The sequence below is a fragment of the Galeopterus variegatus genome, unplaced genomic scaffold (genome assembly GCF_000696425.1).
Source record: "Galeopterus variegatus unplaced genomic scaffold, G_variegatus-3.0.2 Scaffold1226, whole genome shotgun sequence".
NCBI lineage: Eukaryota > Metazoa > Chordata > Mammalia > Dermoptera > Cynocephalidae > Galeopterus > Galeopterus variegatus.
Window position 1 is genome coordinate 143286 of NW_007727337.1, and position 17970 is coordinate 161255.

Sequence of the window (17970 nt, forward strand, 5' to 3'; positions counted from 1 at the left end):
GGGAGCGCCACCACGCTCCCAAGCGGCGCACTGTAGCAGTGCGCCACTGGGCCGGCCCTACACTGATTTTAATATGCAGACAGTTCCCGACTTACGATGGTTTGACTTAATGTCTTTTCAACTTTATGATGGTGTGAAAACAATACATATTCAGTAGAAACTGAACTTCAAGTACCCATACCACCATTCTGCTTTGTACTTTCAGTACTCATTACATGAGACATTCAACACTTTATTATAAAATAGGCTCTGTATTGCATGATTTCATCCAACTGTAGGCTGATGTAAGTTTCTGAGCACGTTTAAGGTAAACTAAACTATGATGTTTGGCTGGTTAGGTATATTAAATAAATTTTTGACTTACGATATTTTCAATTCACAATGGGTTTTATCTAGACATAACCCTATTATACATCAAGGAGCATTTGTATTTTGTCATCCAGCTCCTGAACCAATAAATCAAGATGAGAGTTTAAATGAGCAGTTATGTCAGCAGTATTTCCAGGAAGAGGCAGTACAGCACTATATTGTGGTTTCCGAACTCTTTTTAGCAGGGAAACCCTTTCAAACACATTAAGATTAGTATATAAAATAGATTAAAAAGGAGCTACCTGAAGTTGAAGTGAGAGCATATGCAGCAGCTACTACTTGTCTTCTGATATCTATCATTTTTCTCCATCCTCTGTAAAAGAACCTTGAATAAAGACTACATTTCCCAGGAACTCATTAGCCAGATGACTAAATTCTGACAGATGGAACATAAGCAACTTCCAGAAACCACACATCTTCTCTTTCCTGCTGCCTGGAATGCAGATATGGTGCCTAGACCTCAAGAGCCATCTCAAACAACTGCACGTTGAGAAGCACAGCAACAATGCAGAAGAAGCCTACATCTCTGATGACGGTGGAGCTGCCACTTTGTTTGGAGTATTATGTCACTTGCACACAAACCTAATCCTAACTAATAAATCTATAAAATGAGGATACTACCACGTACCTTGTCTGGGTATTGTAAGATGTATTAATAATGGAGGTAAAGGTTCTACCATATTGAGTAACTGAGTGTCTTACTGGGAATGATGTTGTTATTTTGAGAACAATTCTTCATTGTACAAAAACGTCCTGTACTCTACAGAACATTTACCATACCTGGTCACCACCTGTAACTGTCCAGCAATATACATCTCAAGACATCATAAGAACCAAAAATGCCCCCAAGAGGCCCACTCCCCAGTTGAGATCCAGTGAAGTAACAGATATTCAATAAATAATACTATCATTAAGTGAAAATATTCTAGCAATTGGCAGTTCTTTAAGGTTTAAATAGCCTTGGACTCCCACGACCATATGTTGGATGATAAAACTCACCTCATTTTTATACTGGTCCCTCTCAATACTACATTTGTCCAGTTGTCTAAATACATTGTCAAGCTGCACAGCCATTTCGTCCATTTCACTTTTATTCTCACTATTAGAACACTGACTGCATTCAGCCTTTACATGCTGCACAGCACTACATTGTTTTTTCAGCCTTTCTATTTCTTCCAAAGCTTGCTGATACTGAGATACCATAAAGTCTGAACTTTCAGATTTGCCATTAATACGTTCAAGTAAAAATACAGCATCAGTTTCAGTAGACTGATGGCAAGTTTCTTTCTTCACATATTTGTCGTTCATTTCTATTATCTTCTGTTGTAACACTCTAATTTGGTCAGTAAACATATGACACTGTCTTTTATAATTTTCTTTTTCTTGGGAAACCAGAAGTAGATCATTTCTCAGTTTATTAAATTGGCAGCTGGCATCATCTGCAGATTTATCAAAGGTTTCCTGGGTTTCATGTATCTTTACTTCAGCTTCTCCACAGGAGGGCAATATTGCTGTACCATTTCTTATATCTATCTCATCTTCAACAGTTTCTTCCTTTTTAACAATTAAACTTGGTACTTCAGTCTGGGTGGCTGCAGTAGTTTCCTGATCACTCCTGGATGATGAGGTGCTTGTTAAATTAGTCTGGACACAAGGTTCATTATCACTCACAAGCTCAACCTGAACAACACTTTGGTCAATGTGACTCTGTTCTGATTTCATTTCAATATCATGATCTACTGCGGGTTTGGGAGTACTGTTTTCTTCTAAGATGATAACATCTTCATCATCATTATCATCTTTATAAGTTGAATTTTCAAACGTTTGACTACTTAATCTCCTATTCTTTGCATTTAAAATCGAGGAACGAGTAGAAAGTCTCCGTTTCAGGCTGAAAAAAATTTTACATATAAAGTATATAAGATTATAAAATATGAATATGGACAAAATAGATGACCTTGATGTAATCATTCCAACAAATGCACTACTATAATAGTTTTATAAAGATGTTGAAATTCTAAGAAATGCCCGTGCTCATTTTTTCAAAATGACACATCATACAGTACCGACCATTAATTTAATGGAGATTATTTTCTCCTTTTACAGAAGAGGAAACAATAGACTACAGAGATCTCTTTGAAGTACCAGAGGTGTATACGGCCAAACACCTCTTCATCTGATGCTTCTAGGCATTTCAATTAATACATGTTACAACAGAAGGCTACCTCCCCCAGGCCTCTTCTTCCCCAGGTCAGGGAATGGCATTGCCATTTCATTTGCCCATAATTTTCATCAGCATTCAGTGGTCAAGGTAAGCCATAAAGCAAACCAGTATTCCTTATGCTTTCATATAAAACAATTTTCCCTGCATTAAAAATTGCTCATTTTCTTCATTTGCATGGTTTTCTGTAATCAACAATGGATTTTAGTCACTAAAAGTTATCACCAATAATTACTTTTTTCCACATTTGGAAGGGTGTTTGTACTGTTTGATATTTGGGCCTTATATGTTAGACTCCTAGATCTCAGGAAAGATTTTCTTCTTTCTTGGGCTTACTATCTCACATTGAGGGAACACATCCTCCAATAGCATCTTAAAAAAAGGTACACACTGTTAGACTCCTAGATCTCAGGAAAGATTTTCTTCTTTCTTGGGCTTACTATCTCACATTGAAGGAACACATCCTCCAATAGCATCTTAAAAAAAGGTACACACGTGTAAGGAAAGTAGGAAAAGTTTAGTCAGGATCTCTCGCCTCGCATATGTTACAAATGGGCAAAATTCAACACATTCACTAGAAACAAGTTATAAAAAGTAGTGTGACTGTGCATGTGTGCCCATATACTGATGCAGCATGATTGCTGTAATTATGTAATGCTTGGCTTATGGCCGCTATTGTGTACTAAGAGTAAAAGGTAACTGCTCTTAACTGCTGGTCAGCAGAGCCTGGGAGATCAGCAGAGTGGGTGGCAGAGCTCACATCTGAGAATAAAACATGCCTGTGAGGCTCACATCTGAAGAATAAAGTATGTCTACCTTGCATAAAGTTGCCAGGGTCTTCTTTCAACTACCTGACTCACGACCTGCACAGGAAGGGGCTAAAAGGATCTGAGATTCCTGCCCGACAACAGGACACCACAAATATAAAGTTTTGCATGATGAAGACACCTGTATTCCCCACTAAAGCATATTTCTGACTTGGCTGTTATTCTAGACTTCCAGGTTGAAAATTATTGTCCCCCAAATTTAAAAGCTGGGCTGGCCAGTTCAACTGGTTAGAGCGTGGTGTTGATAACACCAAGGTCAAGGGTTTGGATCCCCATACTGGCCAGCCACCAAAAAAAAAAAAAAAGAAATAGAAGCATCATTCCATTTTCTTCTACTATTCAGTGTTTCTGCCATTCTGATTCTGATTCTTGATCTTCTGCAGGTAATCTGTGTTTTTCCTGTCTGAAAAAAATTCTCTTTTCACTTGTGTTCTAAAATGTCGTGATGATGTACCTTGGAATGGGTCTTTTTCCTGACATTATGCTCTGTATTTAGTGTAAATTAAGTTTTTCTTGTATTATTTCCCTTCCCCCACTGACTTTCCATTCTGGAACTCCTTTATTCAGATGTTAGCCCTCCTATATTTTTACTTTGTCTTTTCTCTATCTTCCAGCTGTTTATCTTTTTGTTCTATGAGATTTATTTGTTCAATATCTACCCTAGCTCCCCCCAACAAATTTCACAACATTTTCTTCTACTCCCTTTGTTTCATTTTGTTGTCCCGTGCTGGAGATCACTCATTTGGTGATCCTTGGCTATCTGCTTATATTTAAGAGTGGAACTGACTAGAAGTAGTGAAGGCTGAGCTCTTCTCTTGGGAGCCCAGAAAGGGTAGATTTCTCACTATTCAGTATTCAAACTTTCCCTCACTCTTGTTTTCAAAACAATGGCTCACCTACATCTTTAGTACTAAAATCTGCTCCAGAAAGTAAATTTCCTATCCTCTGAGAGGAAGAAAAGCAGCAGCTGCCAGACTCTGCAGGCTGGGAAGAGGTCTAGGTAACTACTCTTCCTTAAACTTCCAAGCCAGTCTCTTGTGTCCACCACTATCTTCCACCTTCAGCAGAACTCAACGCTTCCAAATTCTGAGACTTTCTAGGGATCTGTGGAGTTAATTACTTTGCTTTTTGTTAGGTTTCTACTCTCCTCCAGCAGGCTTGGGTTTCAGCTTTCTCTGGTCTGCCACTTCAATTACCTCTTGTTTACCTATGTCCTGTTTAAATGGGAGTTGCCCTGTTATTTTTCATACCAGGCTAATTCCTATTTGGCTTTCCTAAGGCTTAGTTTAGGTATCACCTTTCCACAGACTTTGCTTTATGAATTTGAGAATAAATATAGGCTTTCAATTGTTTAAAAATGTTCTCTCTTCTTCAATTTTGATGGCAGCCAACTTTAAAATAAATTCTTGTCTTTTATCTGTAAATTACGGAACCATCCTTAAAAAAAATAAGAATATTACGGAGACCAATTTTTAAAAACCACACAAACTCTTAAGTATCAATCCAGCTCCAAAATGAGTCCCCCAAACATAGGCAATAAAGAGCAATCTATTTTAGAATATGCCCTCCTTCATTTATATATGCATACAGTTATTTCTAATCTTCCTTGAGGTCAAAAATCTCTTTGAGATTTTGATGAAAGCTAGAAAACCTCTCCAAAAATCTGGCCCCACTATCTCAGAGAACCTTGCTTCAATGTTCCTCTCTAAATAGCAAACATCAGAGGTGCAGTTAGTCTGGTTTACTAGTTCCCAGACATGATCACTCTTCTTCTCCACCTTCATTCATTCCACTACCTTTGAGTAGGCCACACATGCAGATTACTGCTTTCAGAATTTCAGTAACCAACCTAGGTACCACTTCATCACAAAGCCTTCCCTGACCACTCCAGTCAATATGGCTAATGACTCACATATATATCACTTGTACCTTACTTTCTCCCTTCCTTCTTTGTCCACTCATCTAAATATATTAAGTACCTACAATGTGCCACAGGCTATGATACGAACTTTTCAGTCACACTTGACATTAGAGTGTTGTACTGTTAACTGCTTCATATTTTTCTTTACTTAGACACTGATCACTTTTTTTTTTCTTTTATAATTTTTATTTTGTCATGGAATCCCCCCCCCCCTTTTTTTTAAAGATGACCAGTAAGAGGATCTTAACCCTTGACTTGGTGTTGTCAGCACCATGCTCATCCAGTGAGCAAACCGGCCATCCCTATATGGGATCTGAACCCATGGCCTTGGTGTTATCTGCACCGCACTCTACCGAGTGAGCCACAGGCCGGCCCATGGAATCCCCTTTTTAAATAAAAACACATCAGATACTTGGTCAATTGGGAAACTGTTTACAAAGTCCTATTTACATGTAACTTTTCCAGAGTGCACCTCTTGTGCAAAAAATGCATGTGGGTTATTTCATTCAAATAATAAGAATTTGCAATTTAATGACCAAGATAACACTACATACTGATCATCTTAAAAGCAGGACCTTCCAGTATACAGAGAAGTTCAAAGAAGTGACAATTTGATCAAACTCCACAATGATTACAATTAATATGTTTTAAATTAATTTAAATAGGTGGCAGAAGTTGAGTGGGGTAAGTTTAGACAATAAAAGCAAAATTATTTGCCCTTAAGATTTTTTAATTTTCATGTACACTACAATTTCCTGGAACTGCATTATTGCATAGAAGTGTCAAGTAAAGGCTCTGTTTAATATTCTTCAAATGGAAACACACATCTTAGCCACTGACCTGTTGCTCTCAGGTTCAGACTGGGGTGAAACTTGATGATTATTTATAAGCCGTGTTGCATAAGAATTTGCTGCTTCTGAAAGATGTCCTCTTGGAACACTTTCCTTTGCAGCAGAAAAGTTCTGACTTGGAATAGGAATTGTCCGAAACAACAGATCAGCATTAATCTGTTGGAGGAAAAAAAACTGATCTTAAAGGATTTTAATGTAACATGCCTAAAACATAGCATATATCTTCCCTTTTCTCCTTATTACAGAAGACATTGAGAACTATCCTAAACATGTAAATTCCTTGTGCTACACTAGGGATAGACAAATAGAGCAATGAGCCAAATCCAGCCTGCAACTGACTAAGAACGGTTTAATGCTTTTAAAGGGTGTGAACAAAACAAAACAACCAAAACAAAGAACATGCAACAGAGACTGTGTGCAGTCCATGAGGCCAAAAAGATTTACTATATGGTGACTCCTATACTATAGGACTTATAGAAATATAATAAAAGCTTATTTTTTCTGAGAGAAAGAAAGACGAGTCATAAAGATACTGCCTTTAAAAACCAAAGTAAGCCCACTATACTTCCCCCCCAATTCTGTTCTCACCCTCAAACCCTCAGCATTATAGAAAACATGTTTTTTCTTTCTTTGATGGCTGGCCGGTGTAGGGATCCGAACTCTTGACCTTGGTGTTATGACAACACTGCACTCTCACCAACTGACCTAACCTGGCCAGTCCTAGAAAATATTTTGGTATAATCATAAGAAAACATACCCATCTGCAGCAGATCAAAACTTCTTACACAAGATGTACAACTATCTGCTCATATGCATATACTCAACCAAAGCTCCTTAATGCTATTAAGTAAGAAATGGAAAGGCCAGGCAGAGTAGTCAACAAAGGGGAAGAAAAACACTGTTGCTTTTATCCAGGCTGGCACTAGAACATGGCTTGCTGGGTGTTCCTGTGACTGTTTCCTTAACTGCCTATCTACCAATGATTCTTAAGTGTTGCCTTTCCTCAGAAGATGTCCAACTAAACAATGTTGCTGGGTTAGGAAGTTAGGGTTAGAAAGGAGTGCAAGCAGGGGTACAAGAAAAGAGGAGAACGGGAAGAGAATAAACAAGATCCCTTCAATCTGTTATATAAGTACTAAACTTTAAAATTTAGTATTGGTTGAACTAAGCACTACCGAATATAAGACACAGCTATAAAATGGAAGGCTTAATTACCCGAGGGATGGTTTCTGGTTGTCTGATTCTGAATTTTTCCCTGTTGCTTTAAAAGAAAGATAAAAAATTATCATATTTACAATTACTTCATTATTTCTCAATCCCATTTTCTAATGACATACCTGCCATTTAACTACCAAGTTGCTCAGATACATAAACTAAACTTTAATTTTGTTATAATCAGTGGTAAGCCCTTAGGGGAATACTTCCACCTTTTTGTCAATAACACCCTGAAGCTTTCAATACCCACAGGCATGAACTGCAGACCTCTGATCTGGAATATTGCAGTCTTCTAACTGTTTTCTTTACTTCCAATACTGCTAATGAATTTAGTTAAAGAAAAGCATACTACAAATTAAAACAATCTGAAAGGTTCTTATGAACTCAGCCTTCTGCATACAGTACATTAGACTAAAGTTCAGCCTGGCTGACTATCATACCCAGCTTATGTAACCCACCTCCATTTTCTATTATTCCCATTCACGTATTTACTCTAGTTAACCTAACAAATCACTGTTCTCTGTACATTCTCATTTTACCCATCCTTCAAGGCCTATTACGAAAATGACCTTTTTTTTTTTAAAAAAAAAAAAAGATGACCGGTAAAGGGATCTTAACCCTTGACTTGGTGTTGTCAGCACCGCACTCACCCAGTGAGCTAACTGGCCATCCCTATATGGGATCCGAACCCATGGCCTTGGTGTTATCAGCACCACACTCTCCCAAGTGAGCCATGGGCCGGCCCAGAAAATGACCTCCTTCATGAAGCTTCCTGATCCACTCCTGCTCTCACCTTCCTCAGCCAGAAGCAACCTCTCCTTATGAGTTTCCTTACAATATTGGATCATACCTCTTACGGTATTCATCAACTTCTAATTGGTAATATACATGTTCTCTGTTAATGTATGGCTCAAAAAGATAAACTACTCTTATGCAAAGTATGTCATAGATAGGACAGCAATAAACATCAGGTGAGTAAATAGAAGGTATCCACAGCATAAACTTAAAAAAAAAAAAAAAAAAGGACTTGAGATGCACTCCATAAAATAACCTTTTAGTTACACTAGCTTTATCTTGGGAGAAATACCAACTAATGCTGCCGACCCATTGCTGTTCATATTCTGGATGTTATTTCTCCACCATACATTAATACAACACTCACTTCTTTTTGTAGGTTTTTTCATAAGTGGGATGTACCAAATCCTCATCTTCAGGTTCTTCTGGAACCTCACAATTTCTAGTCAGAAAAATCACATGGGAAAAACATGTCACCAGCGCCTATTCATACATCTTGAATATGTTCTGCCTTTCCAAAAAGAGTACTACCAACTGTATGATACCTGAACTGTGGGTCAGGGTTATTGGAGCAATACCATTTTTCTGGAAGTTGATCTATTCCATCTGGTAATTTTCGCCACTTTAGACAAGCATCACACTGAACCCATGTCTGATCAGGACGTTTCCTATAACAGAACAAGAAAAAAATATTAACATAAAAAGATGGACTTTAAGTACTTCATTAGATTTTCTACATCATTTCTACCACCAAGTACCCCATTGTTTAATTCCTTTCCTGAAAATTCTGTAACAAAACTATTTTTGTTGTATAGCAATCTAAATTTTTAAAAACAACCATTCTGATTACCTCCAAAAGGTTAAAGGTCACAGGCCAATTTGAACAAAGCAATTTAAATGTCTTGTTTAGTAATTTAAATGTCAAATTTAAGAAAATTAAATTTGTACTTTGATAATAACTTAAAAAATATTCGATACCTTGCCCAGAAATTTATGTTAGTGTCTACAATCTCAAATCTACAGTATATTTATTAGCACAATAAACCACTCAAGTACAGAAAATAGAGAAGTCATGTTACTATAATTTAAGCAATTTTTAATGATATAATTACACTTTTACCCTCCATTATAGCATATTTCTGAGTAACTAAAATTTGTATTCTTTTAGTTTACAAAGTGCTTTCATATTTTTCTCATTTGAAAAATACGATGATTCGGGCTGGCCCATGGCTCACTCGGGAGAGTGTGGTGCTGAGAACACCAAGGCCGCGGGATCAGATCCCATACAGGGATGGCCAGTTAGCTCACTGGGTGAGCGTGGTGCTGACAACACCAAGTCAAGGGTTAAGATCCCCTTACTGGTCATCTTTTAAAAAAAGAAAAATACGATGATTCCTATAAAGAACTTATGTGGACTTATTTTAAATATGAAGACTTCACCTTAATGCCAATAAAACTTTTTAAAACTAATTTTTAAAAATGCGCTTACACATTTATATAAAACTTCAGAACAATTCAGAAATTTATAAAGTAAAAATAAACCCTGTTTCAGGAGATTACCACTGTTAATTTTTTAATCCCAGCAGAAATTTTCTATGCTTATAAAAGTATAGATGTCTATATGGATACTTGAAAAAAAATAAAATGAGAAATTTACACATTGAACTGCATCTTTGTTTTTCATTACATATTTTGGATATCCTTCCATATCAGTACATGCAGATGTTACTCATTCATTCGTTTATAAGATTGTTACTATGTTATGTATGTTACTAAATGCTTGTCAGGCATCATATTATTTAAGTTTTGTGATTCTAGGAGGTAAGTGTTGTTAATGTTTCCATTTTATACAGGAGAAAACATAAGCTTATGAAAGGCTCAATGTCACAGGGCTACTTAAGCAGCAGAACTAGAATCTGAACTCAAGTTTGGCTTTAGACCCATGATCCTAATGATTACACTAGAGCAGTGTTTTACAAACTATGAGATGCAACCCATTAATAAACAGTAAAATCAACTTAATAGAGTCAAAATTAGCCTTTGTATTTATTTTTGGTGGCTGGATGGTACAGGGATCTGAACCCTCAACCTTAGTGTTATATAACACTACACTCTAATCAACTGAGCTAACCAGCCATCCTCCAAATTAGCCTTTTTAAAATGAAATAAATGATATCAACATGCATTACAAATATGGATAAATACTGTTTCATGAATCCTTTGTGTGTATACGTATATATACTCATTAATTTATTTTGCAGTGTGCTGATTCACGTTGCAGAACTTATCTCCTACTACGAGTTAGAATCATAACTTTGCAAAACTGTACAATGTCTATACTCTCCAATACCACTTGATATCAGAGTGAGTTGATATTTTTTTAAATGTACTTACTGTATATCTTCAACTGGCAAATTTAGAGGATATTCTGCATTTTTCTTCACTTTCATTTCATTCCAGTAATCATTCAGTTTTTCTCCTAGTGCTGCTATTGTAAGCCTTAAAGTAAATTATAAAATCAATTCAAGAAAAAATGATAAATCTCTCCAAATACAAGAGAAAGCATACATATTCGTAATTAAATGCACACTGCGAGGAGAAAAAACTACAAAATGTACAGTTAAAAAGAACATTCAAAGTAACGCCAATTTTCTACGAGGATCTTTCTAAATTCCTACAGCAGAGCCAGGATCATCTAGGAAATGACACAAAACAGTATGTTGGGTCCTCTGTTGAGAAAGTATGAGCAATTACTAGAACCAGAGGCTCCCTGCATTTCAACCCCAAACATACTTACAAGCTTCAACTCAAATTAGAATTCAAACTTTGGTACACAACTTTTAAGCAATCGTTACTACCAAGTATACAAGTACTTCAAAATAGCTTTTGTCCCACAATTAAGACTTCCACTTCTCCCACAATAAGATGTTAATAAAAACCATATCAATGAAATTAAGAAGACTAAGGCCAAAACTGAGTAATCATGTGTAAACTAGTTAAGCATTTCCTGTGCCTGAAACCACATACATAGAACATAAGACACAAGCCATGTAACATTCTGAATTTAAAATAAAGCTTTTAAAAATCAGGACTTCACATTTTATACTCTGGCAGATTAATATTAGACATAACATCACCTTGTGACCTATTTCCACTTTTTGTCCCCTACTTTAGTTTTCCAACCAGGAAGTCCCACTAACACATCACATATAAAAGTCCAAACAAGAATCTACCTTCCCTCCCAAACCTGCTTTTCCCTTCCTATCACTATTTTGATTCTTCCTCATCTTTTTCTCATCACCTGTATTCCTCAATCCATGAGACTCTACCCATTTCTGTTGATAGTATGCTTAGGAGTAGGAATCATAGGTTTATAGGGTTATAGGGTATGTACTGATGTTCAGCTTTATTCCATATAGCCTAATAGCTTTCAAAAATGATCAACAACTTTCACACCCACCAGCAACCTATGAGACTTCCAACTGCCTTACATATGCCAACATTTGCTATGTCTTTTTCATTTTAGATAATTTTTCCATTTTTGTCCATTATAGCCTATACTTTTTGTGCCCCATTTTTAAAATCTGCCTAACTAAAAGTCATGAAAATATTGTTTTCCTTTTGTTTTTGTCTTTCTCCTTTAGGGTGAAAAATCCCTCTAGAAGTTATTTGCATTTGAAAGGCAGGGGTTAAGGTTCATTGTGTCCATGTGGATAGTCCTATGATAGCTATATGACCTAGCATTTTCCCCACTACACTGTAATGTGTAACCTTTGTCATAAATCAGGTGACCATAATATATATATAGTATAGGCTTGTTTTTGGCTTCTGTATTCTATTTCACTAGGCTATCTGTCTATCCTTACACTAATATTACACCTTCTTAGTTAATACAGCTTTATAGTAAGTTAATACCTAGTAGTGCAAATCTACTTGCTTTGTTGTTCTTTACTGATTATCTTAGCTATGTACGGTGTTCTGACTTTTCACATAAAATTTAGAATAAGCCTGTTTATAGACACCCACATACATCTGATAGGACTTTTTTAAAAATTGGAATCATATTTATCATTATGGAGAAAAGCTGACATTTTATAATATTCAGCCTTTTAATTCTTGAATCTGGTATACCTACTTATTTGGGTCTTAAGTTTCTCTCCACAACTTTATGCAGTCTTTGGTGTAGAGATCTTTGTATGTACTTATTATATTTATGACAAAGTACATGATGAGTTTTTGATGCTATTACAAGTGATTTTTTGAAAATTTCGTGGTTTTTTTTTTTTACTGGTGTCACACAATTGATTTTTCTTATCCAACCACCCTCGGATACACATTAACTAACTGGTTCCATTATTAATTTATACTTTATTTTCAACTTTCTATGTACTTAATACAAGCGTACTTCAAAAAGTTTGTGGAAAAACAAAATACGAATCTTTCCATGAACTCTTTTATTTCTTCCTTTCCAATCCTTTTAATTTTCATCTTTCTTGCCTTATTGTACTAGTTATTTCCTCAACAACATTGGTGAATAGCTGATATCCTTATCTCATTCAAACTCTTACAGGAAAAGCTACCAATAATTCACAATTAGGAATGATGCTTGCTGTTTTTTGTAAATACTCTCTCACTGCTTAATATGCCCTTTGATTCATGATTTTGTAAGTGTTCCTTTTTTTTCTTTTTAAGTCACAAATGGGTGCTGAAATTTATCAGCTTTTCTTGTATCTATAAAGATGACCACAGAGTTTTCTTTTTTATCATCAATGTTTTGAATTACACTGATTTTTGAATATTAAAACCACCCATGCTATCTTAGAATACAGCCCACTTGGCTTTAATGGTATTATCCTTTTGGGCCAGCCCGTGGCTCACTTGGGAGAGTGTGGTGCTGATTAACACCAAGGCCCCGGGTTCGGATCCCGTATAGGGATGGCTGGTTCGCTCGCTGGCTGAGCGTGGTGCTGACAACACCAAGTCAAGGGTTAAAATCCCCTTACCGGTCATCTTTAAAAAAAATAAAAATAAGGGGCCGGCCCGGTGGTGCACTGGATAGTGCGCCGCTTGGGAAGCGCGGCGGCACCCCCGCCCGAGGGTTCAGATCCCACATACAGACCGGTTCCCGCTCACTGGCTGAGCGAGGCGCGGGGGCAACGCCGAGGGTTGCGGTCCCGTTGCCGGTCCCCGGTCCGGTACGGGGGCAACACTGAGGGTTGCGATCCGTTGCCGGACACGGAAAAAGACAAAAAAAAATAAAAATAATAAATAAATAAATAAATAAAAATAAAAAATGGTATTATCCTTTTTACATATCACTAGATAGTATCTGCTATTATGGTAGTTTCCCCCTGATCTGTGGTTTCAGATACCCAAGGTCAATCACAGTCTGAAAACATTAAATGGAAAATTCCAAAGATAAATGAGTCCTAAGTTTTAAGTGTGCACCCTTCTGAGTAGCATGATGAAATCCCGCCTGGGACGTGAATCATCCTTTTATCCAGTTTATCCACACTGTAGATGCTCCCCGCCCCCTAGTCACTTAGTAGCAGGTCACCAGTCACAGTATCACAGTGCTTGTGTTCACGTAACCCTTATTTTAGTTAATAAGTGCCCCAAAGAGCAAGAGTATCGATGCTAGCAATTTGGATATGCCTAAGAGAACCTGTAAAGTTCTTCCTTTAGATGAAAAGGTGAAAGTTCTCGACTTAAAAAGGAAAGAACAAATATCATATGCTGAGGTTGCTAAGATCTCTGATAAGAATGAATCTTCTATCTGTGAAACTGAAGAAGAAAAAATAAATTCACACATAGTATTTACAGGGTTTGGTATTATCATTGCTTTCAATTTCAGGCATCCACTGAGGGTCTTGGAATATATCCCCCATGGGGGGATTACTGCATTTTAATTATATTTTCATACCTATGATCATGAGAGATTAATTTCCTTTCTTAATGATGTACTCTTGTGCTTCCTTTCAAGGTTATGTAGCCTCATAAAACCTTTAAGAGTTTTGTGTAAGACTGATACCACTTCTTTCTTAAATGTTTGAATTTAATATGGGGAAGTTTTCTAAAAACTGATTCAATTTCAAAGGAATGTGTCCATGTCATCTAAAACAGTGAAAAACTGTTCATGCTACTCCCTTAATGTTTTTGTGTCTGTAAGATCTGTATAAAGTTCTCCTTTTCGTTTTTGATTTGATGATTTGTATTTTCTTTTTCCCTTAATCAGTCTTGTCTTAATCAGATGCACAAAGACTTTACTAATCTTATCAAAGAACAAACTTTTGGCTTTTTGATTATGTCAGTTATCAATTTACTGTCTCTCAGTTCCAAATCCAGTCCATGTTCTGGTACTCTATTGTTATTGTTTGGCCGGAGCCCAGTGGCCTCCTAGAGGAGCTCCCCATGCACTCTTGAGCCATGCTCTGCCTACCAGCAGTGTGCTGCTGGCTCTAGCAGCCCACAACCTCCAGCACATAGGGCAATAATATGATCTGAATGTGTCCCCCAAAATTCACATTGGGAACGTAATCCCCAATGCAACAGTGTTGGGAAGTAAAGCCTAGTAAGTGATCAAGTCATGAGGGCAGAGCTCCCATGAATGAATTCATGTAGTTATCAAGAAAGTGGGTCAGTTATCGCGACAGCAGGCTGTTATAAAAGCCTGCCCCTCGTTTTCTCTTTTTACATGCTCACTTCTGCCTTCCACCAGGTGGCAGCACCATGCTCTTGAACATACCAGCCTCTTTTCTTTATAAATTACCCAGTCTCAGGTATCATTATACCAAAAGAATACAGACTAAGACAGGCACCTTCTGAAGACCAGCTCCAGCCCACTCATACCCTTCAGCAATGATGGGCTAGATCACTGGCCAGGCCTTCTATTTACCTATTTAAATTATTGACTTGGGCCAACCCCGTGGCACACTCAGGAGAGTGCGGCGCTGGGAGCACAGCGACGCTCCCACCGTGGGTTCAGATCCTATACAGGAATGGCCAGTGTGCTCACTGGCTGAGTGCGGTATGGGCGACACCACACCAAGGGTTGCGATCCCCTTACCGGTCACGAAAAAGACAAAAATAAATAAATAAATAAATTATTGACTTCTTTTCAAAGTTAATTTTGGAAATAGTTTTATAACTTCTTCTAAGTTAAATTTTTTGCCATCTTGTGGATATTTTTCTATGTAATTACAAAAATGTAATTATATTACAGAATTTTAAGAAAATGGGTAGGTGAGGGGCTTACATAGAAAACAGATTCAACCATCTTCTTCCATCCTAGGAACTGTAATCTACTCCATCACAAGTAGTATATTCTACCCTATCTTTACGGATGAAGTATTTCTGAGATTTGTAGAAAATAGAGCACATTTCTGCTTTCTTGGTAATCCATTTCCTACAAATCTCAGTCAATAATTTAAATAGGTAACATACCTGTACTCATTAGTATAGTCGAAATCTTGTTTATTATGAGTTGGCTTAAGGAAATTACACTCTATAATTCCAACTACTCCAACACCCATGTTGTTTGCCTGAAAAAATAAAATGAAATTATCATTTTAAGCATAAGACCTGATGCTCAAAATAATTACCCTTAAATAAAGTTTTACAATTTGTATAAAATACTTTCCTACATTATATCTCATATGATTCTCATGAAATTTACTATTTAGATTTTTTTTCTAGGAGTTAATTCATAAATATATTAGTCTTCCTCCAAAACCACTTCCACTGTTTACAAATATCCATTTAGACAAGCATGACTATCTCCAATTTTATACAAGGAAAAAAGGACCACCTCTACTAGGATGCAATTTCTTAGAGGGTAGAAACCACAGATAATTCATCTCAATATCTATAGTCCCTACCAAAGACTCTGGCACATAATATTCCATAAGTTTGCTAGATAAATGTTAAAGTCGTTTACCCAAAATTACACATCCAGTTGCTAATGACAATAAAACAAAAACCTAGGTCAACTGAATTATTTTTTAAACCCTGTTAGCTAAAATACTGAACTCTAATTATGAGCCACATTCTGATTATTTACATGGGATTAACAAGTGTATTTTCTTCACGACTGTAGCTTACTTCTGAGTCTACATACAAAAAAAAAAGTAAAAGAATGTGTAATTTATAAAATGAAAATTTTCAAAAACACTACTATAGACCAACCCATGCAAATCTAATTACAATCCTGTTCTATTAAAAACCATCAGTGGTTCCTCATCTCATACTGTAAACAATGGTAATAACAAGACCCCTTCAATTTGTAGTTCTTATCCACCTTCTTCCCAGCTTCATCTTCCCATCTCTCACTCATTCCTATTCCCCGCTTGAAATATGGTCCAGCCATAGCAAATTTCTCCCTTTATGATGCCATACTTTTCCCTTCCTTTACAGATGTTCCTTCTGCCTAGAACGCCCCTCCCAGACTTTTCAATGCAGTGAAGTCAAACTGAGTCTCATCTCAATCATCACTTCTCTTAGAAGTCTTTTCTGACACTCCGAGGATGTTCCATAGTCCCCTCACTAAACTGAGCTCTGAGGGCATGCTCTGTATCTTATCATCTCTTTATGCTGAACAGCTAGCATAAAAAAACATACCAGATATCCGATACCTATTTAATAAAATGTTTACTGAGTCCACAGGATGCAAATACAGGGAACTTCAAAAAGTTTGTGGAAAAATAGAATTAAAAGATCTAGGCCCACGGCCCGGTGGCGCACTGCTACAGTGCGCCGCTTGGGAGTGCAGCGGCGCCCCGCCGAGGGTTCAGATCCCACATACAGACTGGTTCCCGCTCACTGGCTGAGCGAGGTGCGGGCGCGACACCGAGGGTTGCGATCCCGTTGCCGGTCCCGGCCCGGTACGGGCGCGACACTGAGGGTTGCGATCCGTTGCTGGACACGAAAAAAGAGACAAAAAGGAAAAAAAAAAAAAAAAGATCTAGGCCCATTCCATCATCTGCTAAAGACAAACATTAAAAGTTTGCTTAACAGCCTATTTTTACAAGGTCAAGTTTAACCAGAAATTATGCACAATGAAAATTTAGATAACTGAAAAAATGGGCTATGTATCTTAGTTAAGTCAGAATCATAAGTGATAAATGAAGAAAAAAAAATTTACATTCTGTAACAGATACATTGTTTCTTTTGAACCCCAAAACAATGGAGAAACAAGTCCTATTACTAAAAATGCATTTCTAATTAACAATGAAATTCATTAACTTTAAGAGCACATTATAGAATATTTCTATAAATATTTCTATAATATTCCTGCCAAAATGAATATTTCGATTATAAATGAAAATTAGCTTTTTAAATAATTGTCACTGGTACCTCATATCACGGTTGCCAAATTTTTTTAACTATTTTCTGAATGAAATTAGTGCTTGCAAAGAAAAGCCCAGAAAAGTTGATTTACTTCTGCAATAATGCTATATTCTGGGCTCATGCCGTGTAAAATAGCTCATGAAGCAGACTATTACAACCTCTGTTGAAAAGTATTCAAGATCAATCCACACTATTATACTGTGTAGAGTGCACATCATTCTATAAAGAACTTAGAATAAGATGAATAGAAAATAACTACCAGAGAACTGGAAAACAAAAATGTGCCTAGCCTTAAAAACTTTTAACAAAGTGGATTTTCAGAATCATCACTGTATTCTTTAAAAAATGCATCCTGGGCCAGCCCGGTGGCGCACTGGAGAGTGCGCCACTTGGGAGCGTGGCGGCGCTCCTGCCGAGGGTTCGGAT

General features: G+C 37.0%; 1 protein-coding gene across 1 annotated transcript in view; it reads right to left on the bottom strand.

The window, feature by feature from the left end:
- MORC3 (MORC family CW-type zinc finger 3) overlaps positions 1–17970 on the bottom strand; it is a 33599-nt gene that overhangs the window by 5323 nt on the left and 10306 nt on the right. Inside the window, exons 8-14 of the mRNA XM_008575720.1 lie at positions 15643–15740; positions 10594–10698; positions 8745–8867; positions 8567–8641; positions 7405–7450; positions 6179–6345; positions 1369–2260 (exon numbers count right to left, since the gene is read on the bottom strand). Of these exons, the coding sequence (XP_008573942.1) occupies positions 1369–2260; positions 6179–6345; positions 7405–7450; positions 8567–8641; positions 8745–8867; positions 10594–10698; positions 15643–15740 (1506 nt within the window). The remainder of the gene's footprint in view (positions 1–1368; positions 2261–6178; positions 6346–7404; positions 7451–8566; positions 8642–8744; positions 8868–10593; positions 10699–15642; positions 15741–17970) is intronic.